Source organism: Felis catus, chromosome C2 (genome assembly GCF_018350175.1).
Source record: "Felis catus isolate Fca126 chromosome C2, F.catus_Fca126_mat1.0, whole genome shotgun sequence".
In the NCBI taxonomy this organism is placed as follows: domain Eukaryota; kingdom Metazoa; phylum Chordata; class Mammalia; order Carnivora; family Felidae; genus Felis; species Felis catus.
The window spans coordinates 119960980-119974396 of NC_058376.1; the positions used below are offsets into that span (position 1 = coordinate 119960980).

Consider the following 13417-nt stretch of genomic DNA (forward strand, 5'->3'; position numbering starts at 1 on the left):
GATATAAACAAGGCTATGTGATAAGTGATTCAGGAGAAAACCAGCATTCATTAAGGTATGGGGATGGGGCTAATGTGGTACATGCAGATGTGCCTGAGAGGACCACAGGGCTCAGGCTGGTGAGCAGTGGAAGATGATACATAAATGGGTTGGAATCACCTTGTGAAGTATCTTGGAGTATTATTCAGAGAAATCTGAGTTTCATTCTATAGTCTACAGTTAGCTACTGAAGGTTTCTGCTCAGGAGAGTGATGTATTGAAAGTCCCATTTTTAAACAATAAGTAAGAAACAGGTTCACAGGACAAATCAGAAAAAGAAGATTAGAATCATCAAGAAGGAGACTAATGTTTAAAAGAATCTCTAGGACTTAATGATTGGAAGAGGAGAGACTCAAAGGCCACTCCCAAGTTTTATCCCAGAAATCCTAGAGAGTATCAATTCCATTGACAAAGAAATAAAGTAACTCAGAAAAAGTAGGGCTGATTCCTAATAAAAATAATGATAATAATCTAATGATTAATATCAGTACTTATGATATGTAAAGCCTTTATTTGTTTTACACACTATACCTCCTTTACCCTGATAATAATGATATCATGCAGATATTTTAATTTTATTGGACACTGAAGCTTAGAAAGGTCAAGGTAATACCCAGTGTCCTGCTGCTTGTAAGAATTGGAGCCAAAATTCAAACCCAAGATTGAAACCAAGAGACAGACCCAGAGACAGACCATGCTCTTTATCACTAATCCCTATTGCCTCTTGATTATTAAGTGGAATTATGATGGAGGCCACATGTTGTTTTGAATAAGTAATGGCAATGGTGATAGCAACATTTAATGAATGTCTAGCATGTGCCAAGGACTTTATATATATATATATATATCTAAATTTGAATCAACCCTGTAAGATAGGCTGTTATTATCCTCATTTTACACATGAGGAAACTGAGGCTCAAGGAGGTTAAGTAGCTCCTCTGGGTCACATATCAATAATAGTGGACACAATTATTATTATTATTATTATTATTGTAACATTTGTTGAGAACTTTACCATTTGCCAGCCATTGTCATTAGCATTTTGCTAATGGATTTTCTCATATAGCTTTTATAATAACACTGGGAAGGAGATACAGTTATTATCTCAATTTTACAGCTAAAGAAACTGACACATAAAGGTTAAACAACTTGTCTGAAGCTAGGAGATTTCAGGGCCAAGATTTAAACCCATGTCTTTTGGCTCCAGAGCCTGCCCTAGGTGGAAGAGCTGAAATTGGAACTCTTCTCCACCTGGCATGAAGGCAATGTATGGACACATAAGTAAATAAGGTGGTAAGGGAAGGGAAAAAATTCCTGGAATTTGGAAGTCTTCCATGAGACTGGATCAGATCTGGAAAAAATGGTGGAGAGATGGAAGGGACAGGGGCTCAGTCTCAGTGGGAGAATCTGTCACGCAGCATCAATGGCCTTGCCTCTCACAAATTCAGGCTGCAGAGGAGACAGGTGTGCAACCATCCCCTCCATCATCATAACCTTGATACATTGTCCATAAGGAGGCAATGCTCCTCAGGGCATAGGTCCCTGGGCTCTATGCAAGCTGGGGTCTTGACCCAGAACTGAATTACTTTCTGGACAAGGTTGAAAGAGAAGAATGTCCTATGTCCATTTGATATACCGTTACTCAAAGTGGCCTAAGCCTTCTCCACGATAACGTGAAAGAGGGAATTCAGAAGAACAAATCCCATTAAAAACAAAGCCTGCCCTCCAAGTCACAAGAAGGATTGCTGGAAAAGGGTCCAGCCCATGTTTTCTTCCAGATAAAGAATTGCTCCTAGGTGTTTACTGAATCTGATTCCAGGAAAGATGTTTTACAGAATGAATTAATTTAAATCACACTAATAGAAAAATTTATATATTCCTTGTTGCATACCAAGCACTCTTAACACATAATGACTGGTTTATATACCTAGGAGGTAGGTTACATGATTATCCCCATTTTCAGACAGGGAAACCAAGATACAAAATGGCTATGGAGCATGGCAAAGAAGCTGATACAGTGAAGTGGAGTTGGCTTCCAGAGGCTACACTCCCAACCATGGTGTTATTTTGCTTATCCTTGGCATTTTGTGCTTTCTAAAACTTTGCAAAAACGTTTTAAATGTTCATCTCATTTTACTCTGCACACTTGGTGCAGATAATTCACATAGGATAGAAATGAGGCTCAGAGAGGTTAACATATTGCTCAGAAATCACACAGCCAGCAACTAGCAAAGCCAAGACTCAGACCTTGATCTTCTGCCCCAGGGGTCATGCTTTTCACTTCCCTGCCCTACTGCTAAACATCTCTTAATGTGGAATCTCTTTAGATTTTTTTTTCTTGAAGCATAAAAATGCCACATAACATATCCTTATTTGTGAGGGCTTTTTTTTTTTTTTTTTTTTTTTTTGCCTAACTGTAGGCATAGTTGCGATGTGACCCTTTTCCATCGATCACCTATTCCTAATCATCTTCCTATAATCCCTTCCCTGCATGATTTGGGTCACTATGCCTTTGCTCTATATGTAATTTATAGGCTATTTATTGACCAAGTGTCATCTCAGCCAGAATGAACCATCGCCTGCCAAAGGGCTTCTTGCCTGACCTAGAAATGATATACTTTTTCCCCTAGCCTACTTGTACTAAGATGGCCTGGGTATCTTCCCTATCACTGAATGTGAATGTTGCTCTGATCCTATTTCCATCCCCAGGAGAGGAGTCTTTAAGGTGATCTGTCCACGGCTTATGGCTCTCCAGGGAGCAGTGACCTCCTTTGGTGCTGACGTAGTTGAAGCACCTCACCCTGCTTTACTCTCCATGGCTTTGTTTTGCCTCATCTGCTGCAGGCTCCCGAGAGGCACACCCCAAGGACCAAGGCCAAATTCAGGAGGTTTTGTACCCACAGTTAGGTGATTTTATCTTCTTAGTAAGACACCTTTTTTTAAATTGGAACACAGGTTTGCATTTTTACTGGAGTGTTCAGCCCCCAGTGAGGCATGAAACTCATGCTGGCCTTCAAAGCAGTCCCAGTGAGACCTACAGCCTCCCAGTCAGGTCTGAAAATCAGTGCTCTTCTTCGAAACCGATCACAACGAGATTAGTTTTCCTCAGCTAAGGAGGAGATTTCGCTTTCAAAGCATTTGTTGTTTCCCTTAACGTGTCTTTGTCACTTGACCAAATTTACCAAGCTGTGTGAGTTCCCTATGCTGGAAACAGGCCTGTTTTTCCTCCTGTCTTGGAGCGCCTTCCTGTCTGCTGAGGCTGCCGGCCTGACAGGTCAGTGCTGCATTCTGCACAGCAAATTGCATGCGTGATATGTGTATGTGCTCCCATGCGTATGCCTGCCTGACCCAGCAGGAGGTGCGATGGACTCTCTCCAAGATGGGTTTGTGCCTGAATCAGCCTTTGCTCGGTACCCTGGGGGAGGGGGGAGGATAATAACTCATCCATTTTGTATGCAAAAACTTAACGGAAAGCCTCCAAAATGCTATTTCCTCTTCTCTGTCACTGGTCAGGAGGGTATGTTAAAATCTACAAATATAGAGGGGGCGCCTGGGTGGCGCAGTCGGTTAAGCGTCCGACTTCAGCCACGTCACGATCTCGCGGTCCGGGAGTTCGAGCCCCGCATCAGGCTCTGGGCTGATGGCTCAGAGCCTGGAGCCTGTTTCCGTATCTGTGTCTTCCTCTCTCTCTGCCCCTCCCCCGTTCATGCTGTGTCTCTCTCTGTCCCAAAAATAAATAAATGTTGAAAAAAAAAATTTATAAAATCTACAAATATAGAGGTGATGGATGACTTTACAAATGGAAGTCTACTCACGACGTGAAGGGGTGCACAAGTGCTTTATAGAAAAGGGTGGTGGTTTTCCATTGGCTGCTAACAGCAAGTAGGCAGTAGAGGCAGCCGGCCCAGGGCGTGCACATTTCCACCCACACCAGTGTTGAGAATCTTTGCATACAGAAAACAAAGAGCTAACGTGGCGGTTCTACAATTTAATATCTCTTACCATAGAAAGTTTATATATAGAATCCTCTGAGGCAGAGCAGTTAATAGAGAAAGGGGCAGTCCCTAATGTCCCAAGGGCCATGGATCCTGTGATCTGGATTCGGCAATTAGATTGCCTTTCTGCAACAGCAAGGATTTGCGCTTGGATAGCTGCAACGATTGGGTGCCTTTCCGTGTAGAAGAATCACTGTGGCTCTGAGCAAAATGTCAAAGCTGTTTCTCTCCTTTGGCCTAGTTCCCTGCTTCTCCCAGGTTTCAGCCCTTGATCCCTTGCTGTTCCCTACTGTTGTCATCTTAATTGACATTCAAGTGGTGAGATTCTCCACCCCACTCCAAGTATTCACTGGTAACAAGGTATGCCTCTCTGGCTATTTGCATTTTATTAGGTGGTACTTTAAGTCTAAATAATAATAAAAGTTGACATATACTGAAGGTGTACCATGAGCCAAGTGCTAGCTAACCGCCTTTCATGCACATCCTTGCTCATTCAAAGGACTCAAAGTTAGGGCCTACACCCAGGCCACTCAGCCAACAGTAAGTGATGGAGCTGAGATTTAAAACTAGGAGATTTGATTCCACAGTTAGGCTCTTGGGCATGAAGCGTTGCTATCTTGAATGAAATTCCATCTGTGGAATATCAGGCAAGCCCTCATGAGAAGGAAGATATTTGGTGTCTCAGGAGCCTGCCTGGTCCACTTGGTTATAGATTGGTTTTGGCTCTCCTGTGAAATGTATGGCACATCTTTCTTGTAATGATAACCTGTTGTTCTGGACAGCTGACCCAACTTACTGCAGAGTCACAGGGGCCAAGCTATTCCCCACAACTTTGAAGGTGTCTGTTGCTGATGCAGATAGCCACCCTGCCAGTTCTTAGGGTAGTGTATACCAAGGCTACATTACCAGAGTCCACCCTACCGGCCCTTATATCCAAATCATCACAACACAATGTTATGTTAGTGCCTTCCACTGTTGGTAGGGAGGTTGCTAAAGAGCTTATTCATTCCAGAGGAAAAGATCAATTGTGTCCCTTAAAATAATGAAGGTAAAAAATTTACATCAGCCATTCAAAATAATTCTGGTTCCCTTTCTCCAGATTCTATGCCCTTTTCACTACTCAACATGTTGTAAAAGGTAAGCAAGGTTAATAATAAGAATACATATTTGACCTTCTAGAAAGGTAAAGAAATCTCTTAACTCACCTGCTATTTTGAAGTCTACTTTTGAACATTGTAATAAACACACACACCATTACCTAAAAATTGTTTGTTTTTATGTGTGAAAATTGTCTTTGTAGTTTCTGATCCATTTCAGCAAGATCTTGTTCTAGTAACTACTTAAAAGATTATAGTCCTTGTACAGATTGCTGGTTTACCTGTCCATTTCTCTTTTGCCACCCTTTTCTACCTGATATCCTTATTGGATGCCACACAGACCACCTCATGGGATGGGTGAATGTATGTGTGGGCCATGGTAGTGGAAAGACCCAAATGTCCACAGCTGCACCCAAGAACACACTCACGTCAGAGAAGTACTCCAGATTAAGCAATGTGCCTAAGTATTTGATAGAAACCAAACTCTAGGTGTAAGCATTTTCTACTGCCAAATACCAAGCCCGGTTAGACTAAATTACTAATGTGTCTGTCCGTTTGTTTGTTTCTTTGTTTGTTTATTATTTAATCCTTGCCTATTTCCAGATTGGATTTGAGACAGTTCATAACATGAGCCATGCATATCATGGGACCATTTAGTTGAGAGTAAATACTCAAGTGCTTTGGGATAGAGTTTTTCTGCAAAATTAGACAGCTGTTCATTGCTGTGGTTTGGCAATAAATAATAACTCTGGGCTTTCTGGCAGCCAAAGCCAAAAGGGAAAGATGATGAGTTATACAGGAATAATACAACATTATAAAAGGAAATCATACTTATTTGTAAAAATGGGCAAACTTTTTTCCAGTACTAAAATTTTAGGAGAATTTATCACATGTATCCCTGTATAAGGGACCTTTGAACACCATAGGGGACAATATTTTTAATAATAGTTTAGGGAAGATGAACATGTATTCTTGATGTAGTAATTTCTCAGATCAACTTCAAAGAAAATCTGAGAGAGTGGCATCAAATTATAATTATCTAAGGGTGGGCCCCGGGTGGATCAATCACTTAGGTGTCTGACTTTGGCTCAGGTCATGATCTCATAGTTCGTGAGTTCGAGCCCACTCCAGGCTCTGTGCTGACAGCTTGGAGCCTGAAGCCTGCTTCAGATTCTGTGTCTCCTTCTCTCTCTACCTCTCCCCTGCTCATGCTCTCTCTCTCTCTCTCTCTCTCTCTCTCAAAAATAAATAAACATTAAAATAATAATAATAAAAACATAATTATCTAATGTTATTTCTGGTAATGATACAATCCTTTTAGTTCTAATCCACAAGTAAACTAAGATATTGCAAAGCTAAAATCTAGAAAACTTTCTAAAAAGTGTATAACAAATGAATATGTGACAACAAATATAAGGAACTAAGTGGAATAAGCTATTATAAACAGTTGATGAGTAACCATGGAGGTAACCAGCAATCCTGGGGCCTTGTCTGCATTCATGAACAACCCATCATGTAGATCCTAGGGATGGTGCTTACATACACTGGTTTCTCAGCAGAATACCCCAACCCTGACATTTCAAAGTGGTGCTCCAGGATGCCCACCAAGTGAGCAGGGTGCTAGGCTTGTCATCCCTACACTATCCCTTTTATTGGTTCCATCAATTGGGTTTTCACATAAGATTTCATTTGAAAAAAGGATTTCTGTTACTTTAAACAAAGTATGTCTGTTTTTCTACCAAATTAATACATAAACATTATAGAAAATTTAGAAAGTATAGATTCACAGAAGGACATTATATTTGAATTACCTGTTTTCTTACTCAATAACTATTGTTAATATACATCTAATTATATGCATCTAATTATATGCATATACATACATTTAATTAAATATATACATTCATGCATAATATAATTATACTTTTTAAGTTTGAAGTAACTTGCTTTTTACACTCAAGAATTTATAGTGACTATTTTTCATGATATTCTTCTCTATTATTTAATGGATGCTTAATAGGATATCCTATCAACTTGCCATAATTATTCTCCCCTCCTTTTGATTGTTTATACTTTTCAGTATTATACATATGATTGCCATGATCATCCTTATAGACTCATGTATTCATTTCTATTACTGGGTTAAAAGGAAGGCCAAAATCTTAATGTCTTAGAAAAATTCATCCAAATTATCTTCCAGAAAATTTGTAACCCTTTATGCTTCCACAAACAATGAAAGAGACCTCATTTACTTACATCTTTACCATACGAAATCTTACCCATCCTTGCTAATTTGATAATCAGCCTCCATTTCGTTGTGATTTACATTTATTATATTTGTACCAAAGAAAACATTTTAGTTTCATGTCATGGGCAATTTATATTTCTCCTTTGGTGAACTACCTATTTCTGCCCTTAGTCCTTTTTCCTACTGAGATGCTTATGGTTGTCACATTGAATTTTAGAAGCTTTTTATTTCTTTAAAAAATTAACCTTTTGACTGTCACATAAGCTATAAATATTCTTCAATTTGTGGTTTTATCTTTTAAATATGTTATATTTTGTTTGCTTAGTAAAGGAAAAAGATAGTATGGACATTTTTAAGTTTATGTGGTTAATTTTATCTCCTCCTTAAAAAGCCTAAGATTTTATTAATTTTTGCATGGAAAGCCCAAGTGTTTACTAATGATAATATGTACTTTCTTTTAATAATTTTATTTTTGCATTGGAATCCAACTGAAATTTGTTTTGATATGTAGTACAGGATATAGTAGGGACTTGATCATCTTCCTAGAAGGTTATCCATTCACCCTAACACCCTTCAAGTGTAACCTATGTATTTATGATATAATGTCCATGTCTGTAGGTACATAAATGTGTGTGCAGGTTCTGGGCTTTCTATTGTACCACTGAGATTTTGGTCTTCACTGTTTTGATAATTTCAGGGGTGCCTGGGTGACTCAGTCAGGTAAGCGTCCAACTCTAGATCTTGGCTCAGGTTATTATCTCACAGTTCATGAGTTCAAGCCCTGAATTGGGCTCTGTGCTGATGGCCTGAAGCCTGCTTGGGATTTTGTGTCTCCTTCTCTCTGCCCCTCCCCCAGTGGTGCAAGCTCGCTCTCGCTCTCTCTCTCTCTCTCTCTCTCTCTCACGTGCACGCTCTCTCAAAATAAACGTAAAAACAGAAACTTAAAAAATTTACCCTTTACAGCTTCATTGTTCATTTTACTATCTAGTAGCTCCATCCCTCACCCCCTTTCCTCATTTCCGAGAGCTTCTTTGCTATACTCACATCTCTATTATTCCAGATGGACTTGAAAGTAACTGTTAAATTTCAAGCAGAAAATAACTTTGGGATTATGATTGTGGTTGCATTAAATTTTTAGATTAATTTGAGAAGTGGTGTTTTTACAATGCTGAGTCTTCCCACCCAGGAATATGTTACGTCTCTCCATTTATTCAAGTCATCTTTTATGATCCTTAGTAAATTTTTATAGTTGTCGTCACACTCCAACTACAAATTTCTTCTTAAGTACTTTTTAAACTATCTTATATTGGAGGGTATGCGGATGAATCAAAACTTCTTCCGTTATAGTTTTTAACTGGCTACTGTTTGTTTATGTGCATCTAGACTTCACTAGGCTATTCAATCTATTCCCTGTAGTTCTGAAATCTAGAACTAGAGCTAATGGGTAGAATTAGGATTGATAGGCCAAAGTTACATCAGACTGTCAGATCTGTGAGGGCTGTATTAGCACCAAGAGTATGACTGAAGTCTTCTGGGCACTCACTATCTTTTCAGCAATTGAATGAATGATTTTAGCTCAACAAGAGGAAAAATTTCCAAAATCTGAATAACAGATTGCTTTATAAGGTAATGAGTGACCTGTGCCTGATAACATTCTTAAAGATTGTATATGTCCACTGGTCAGTATATTCCAGAGCAGATTTATACATCAACTAAAGAATATATCAGAAATCACACTAATCAGAAATTTCATTTGCTTCACTATTAAGTTAAAATACAGATATATAGACCTGAGGAAACCAGAGCCTAGTTGAGAGGAATATAATAGACATACATTGATTTGGGCTACCATCACCCATTCTCCTCTTCACTGGTAATAGCATCGTGTTGTTGCTTAGAAAACTACCCCTCCTTCATCAGATACCATCTTGTTGATCAAAGTGTCCCAGTCTCCCCTGCCAAAGAGAATAGGGACATCTGAAGCAAGGTCAATCAGACACTCTTTGCCTAGGATGTGATCCTTTAAGGGAGATAGAAGGATGTATGATTGTTGGCACCTGTTCTTTCCAACAGCAAAGCCCTGTTGAAACCCCCTATTTATTCCTGACAAAGATTCCTGGGGCTGCCTTTGTACATTTTTTTCTCAGAGCTATCACTCTTCCCTCCAATAAATTCTTTTCTGATGACAGTAGCCAGAATCAGTGTTTATTGCTTGCAAACAAAGAAACCTAAATGGTACAAGGGAAGGAATTATCCATGATGTATTTCCACAAAAGAAACTGAATAACTTGGTGACAGATCAGAAGGGAAAGAGGCTCAAAGACAGCGCAGCCTCTAGGCTAGGACACTTGGGACCCTCTTATGCCAGATGCACAGTCATAGGCAAACAAAAAGGATCAAGCTTTTAAAGACAGTTTGCACAGTGTTCATTATCATTTTCGATTCAGCTTCTTATAAGATTCATTATGAACACTCCAGTGTGAGGGGAGCTTGCTCATTACCACATCTTCTGCTTTCACTTTCAGTTGTTACTAATTTGATGATGATCATTTGATTTATTTTGATTATCTTTTACTTCAAGGGCCACATTTGCAGCCGCCTCATCTCAGTCACTTGGAAATTGCACCTGCAAATGTTCAATAGTCATATAGAAGAACTTAGTTTTATAGAAACAAGTGGCTTTTAGACATGCAAATGAATGTTCTGATTTCTATTAGCCAGAAGTTTGGTTCTCTGCTGTTGGAAATATACAAGTGTAGTTTGAGAAAACTTTCACTTGGGAAGACTGGGCAAAATGTCAAATGCAAGGAAGAAGTCTTTCTAGAGAATGGGAGTATGTAGATAGAAATGGACTTTAGGGAGTTCTTTCAAGCCAGGAGAGCATAGAAAGAAGAGAATGTATATGGATGTGCCCACTCAACTTACAAAATCAGCCACTTAGGGATATGTCTCTGGTTTCTGGCTCTTTGGCTCACTTGCTGAGGGATTGGGATAAGTCATCCTATCCACTGGTATCTCAATTTTCTTTACTGCTAAGGTAAAAGGATTTTATTATTTTGTAATGGAAAGACATTGTACAGGTACAAAATGTGGCTTTTGAGTAAATACATGACCCCAAGGTGTTCTCTCTATGAGGTACCCGATACACATGCATACCTAATTTCTGATCAGGTAGAATTTTTCTTGTGCAGAGTTCTATTTTCTAAAAGTCATTAGGTTACTGAGCCATTATTTTAAATTGAATATTGAAAATAATTTGGCGGTATTATTTATAGCATAATCTCTAATGGAATTGAATCCTGTGATAGAAGCTGCTTTTCAGTTTATAAAGATAACCAAAAAGCACAGCTGGACAGGTTGTTTGAGAATTCATTTTTATAATCTGTTTCCCAGCTGAGGCTTTGGGGGTCAGGTTTTTGCCAGAAGCAAACTTACAGGGACTGTCATTAAACACACGAAGAGTATGATTTCTAATGGCAACATTGACACCATGTCTAATGATTTCTCTGCTTCCGGGCACTGCTGTAATAAAAGCAGTTTCCATTTTTAGATTCCTAAGGCATATTTTATATCCACTGAAGGCAAAGGAGGGGGAGGAAGGCCACTGGCACACCTCATTTTCTCATACAAAAAGTTAAACGGTATAGTTTGCTGTTTACTCACCTTAGAATCATCCATCTACAAAAAAAAAAAAAAAAAAAAAAAACATGTAAAAATCTGAAAGAAAAAAAAACAACTCCTGATTACTAAGTAATGCTATTGGGCTTTGCAGTCTGATTCTAGAGAGTAAGAAACTCTGAAAAACTTTTTAAATGTAGAAGGGTGAAAACAAATGCTCTGGCACATTTACGAAGGAATTAACCAGGATGTCTGAAGGCAGCACTCAACACACAAAAACATCAGGCACAACATAAACAGTTAATTCATCTCAAGCCCATCACCCAGTCATGTTCTCTTGTTGGTCTCAAATGACAAGGGCCTAATTACATCGTCATGATAAGGAAAAGTTGAAGCTTGGAAGCTAAGGTTCTGCTTATCTGTCAGGTCAGTTCTTGAAAGGCTTTTATAGGGTAAGTAGTCAGGAAAAGGAGAACTTGGGAAAGTCTTTCTCATTTACAATAGACAAGGAAGAAAGATTACCAAATGAAGTGACTGTTACTGGACATGTTGAGACTTTACTTGATCTAAGTAAGTTGGCTCATTACTTCTTACCTCCATCCTCTCTCAGCTTGGCAAAAATTTGTCTGAAACTCTTAAGAAGGCTTTAGCTTAGAGGTGGATGTGTTCCATTTGGCTTGCCAGTGATGCATTGCATGAATTGGTGGAAAATATATTTCTGGATCTCAGTAAATAAAACAAATCACTGGGAGGGGACTTGGTGTGAATTGTTTCTTAAAACATATCTGGCCAGTTTTTGCTTCTAAGGACATGTCATTAGCTGACATCTCTTTGCTTAAAACTGCTCATGCTTTCATATTGACAGAACCACATGAATCCATTTAATTAGCCAACAATTCACTAACACATGAGGTGCACTAAAAACAAATGAGTGTTTTCCAAGCCAAAAAATAAAACCTGGAGGCTCAGAATATTAGGCATTCAAACTGTAGTAATAGGCACCCAAAATTCTCAAGGGGCTTAGTTAACCACACTGAACCAAGGGCAAACACGCAATGTTGCCATCTCAATAAACACAGGTGTAAAGTGCATCTCCTCGCATAATAACTCATTAACTCACAGCTGCACTTTCTTGAACTGAATAGCTCATCATTTCAATATTCAAACAACCTTGCACATGTAACTTGAGTAGTGGACAAATTTACCCCTGCTTTCTTCACTGTAAATGTTTTCAGTCAATGTTTAATGTCTCCTCATGACCCCAGTAGGCATAGGGGAAAAAAAAGAAAGTTCTTTTACAAAACCCATTTTCTTCATAGGCATGTAGAAAATTGTCACAAAATAGATGGCACAAATATGTAACATGTAGGTGAAGGAGAAAGAAGAGTCAAGGATAACTCCAAGTCCCTATATCAACTGGATCAATGGTTTATTTCACCAAAATGAGGAATATACATGCAACAGAAAGAGACAAACAAAAATTACTTCATTCAAAAGTCTCCTAGATGCTACAGAAATGTGGACACTACATAGAAGGGTATAGTGGGCAATTGGACATGGAAATCTTGAGTGACATTGTTCATTAGAGATTTAAGTGACTTTGGTGCAAATGTGCTAGCTGATTCCAAGGAAATGAAAACTGAAAAGAGGGTAAGCTTGATGAACACCAATGCTTGAGATGGAATGCCAGAGATATAAGTGAAAAAGTGTTTTACTTCTTCTCCAGACCTCAGTTTAATTTGCATAAATACCCTCTGCTACATTTTGAAGGATATTTTTGTTTTAAATGGAAATTTATAAACCTTGCAACATAGACAGGAAGTAACTCTTAAATGCATGCCTATACTGCATTGGAAAAAAACAGAAATAAGAACATAGATTCGTGCTGTTTTCTGTATTGATGTCCTTGTATTCCACAGACTCATGATTAATCTGCCAACTGTGGTGTTGCCAAATATGGTGAACTAGACAGTAATCGTACTCTTTGGAAACTTGGAATCTTTCATATTCCCTGAAGGAGTTTTCCATTTCGTTAAATCTTTGACTTCTCAGTTCCAGGTTCACGTTCAGCAGTGGTGGTAGGAAACCTGTCAGAAATGTCTCTTTTTACTAGATCAAAAACAAATAAAAGTATGGCATGGAAAAATAACCCATCAACTTTAAAACCCCTCAGAGTACCATCTGAGAGCAAGACACATTTTTTTCTCTCTCACACTCTCTTTCTGTGTTCTGATAATATAATCAATATTTCCTGTCCAAAAATGCAATATTCTTCACTCTTAGAAACCCCTCAAGTCTGCATTTAATGTCAAAGAAAATCGTGCTCCTTGTGACAGACGTTTGTTTTTCCGCTTTTGTATCTGAGGGCTTCATCAACTTTTAATGAAAAAAGAACTACTGAATAATGTTATCAGTAACAG

General features: G+C 38.6%; 1 protein-coding gene across 13 annotated transcripts in view; it reads left to right on the forward strand.

Moving 5' to 3' along the window:
- SLC9A9 (solute carrier family 9 member A9) overlaps window positions 1–13417 on the forward strand; it is a 693980-nt gene that overhangs the window by 397960 nt on the left and 282603 nt on the right. For all 13 annotated transcript variants that reach the window (XM_023260486.2, XM_023260485.2, XM_019810605.3 and 10 more), the window contains one exon: window positions 3208–3313. In XM_023260486.2, coding sequence (XP_023116254.1) covers window positions 3208–3313 — 106 coding nt within the window. The remainder of the gene's footprint in view (window positions 1–3207; window positions 3314–13417) is intronic.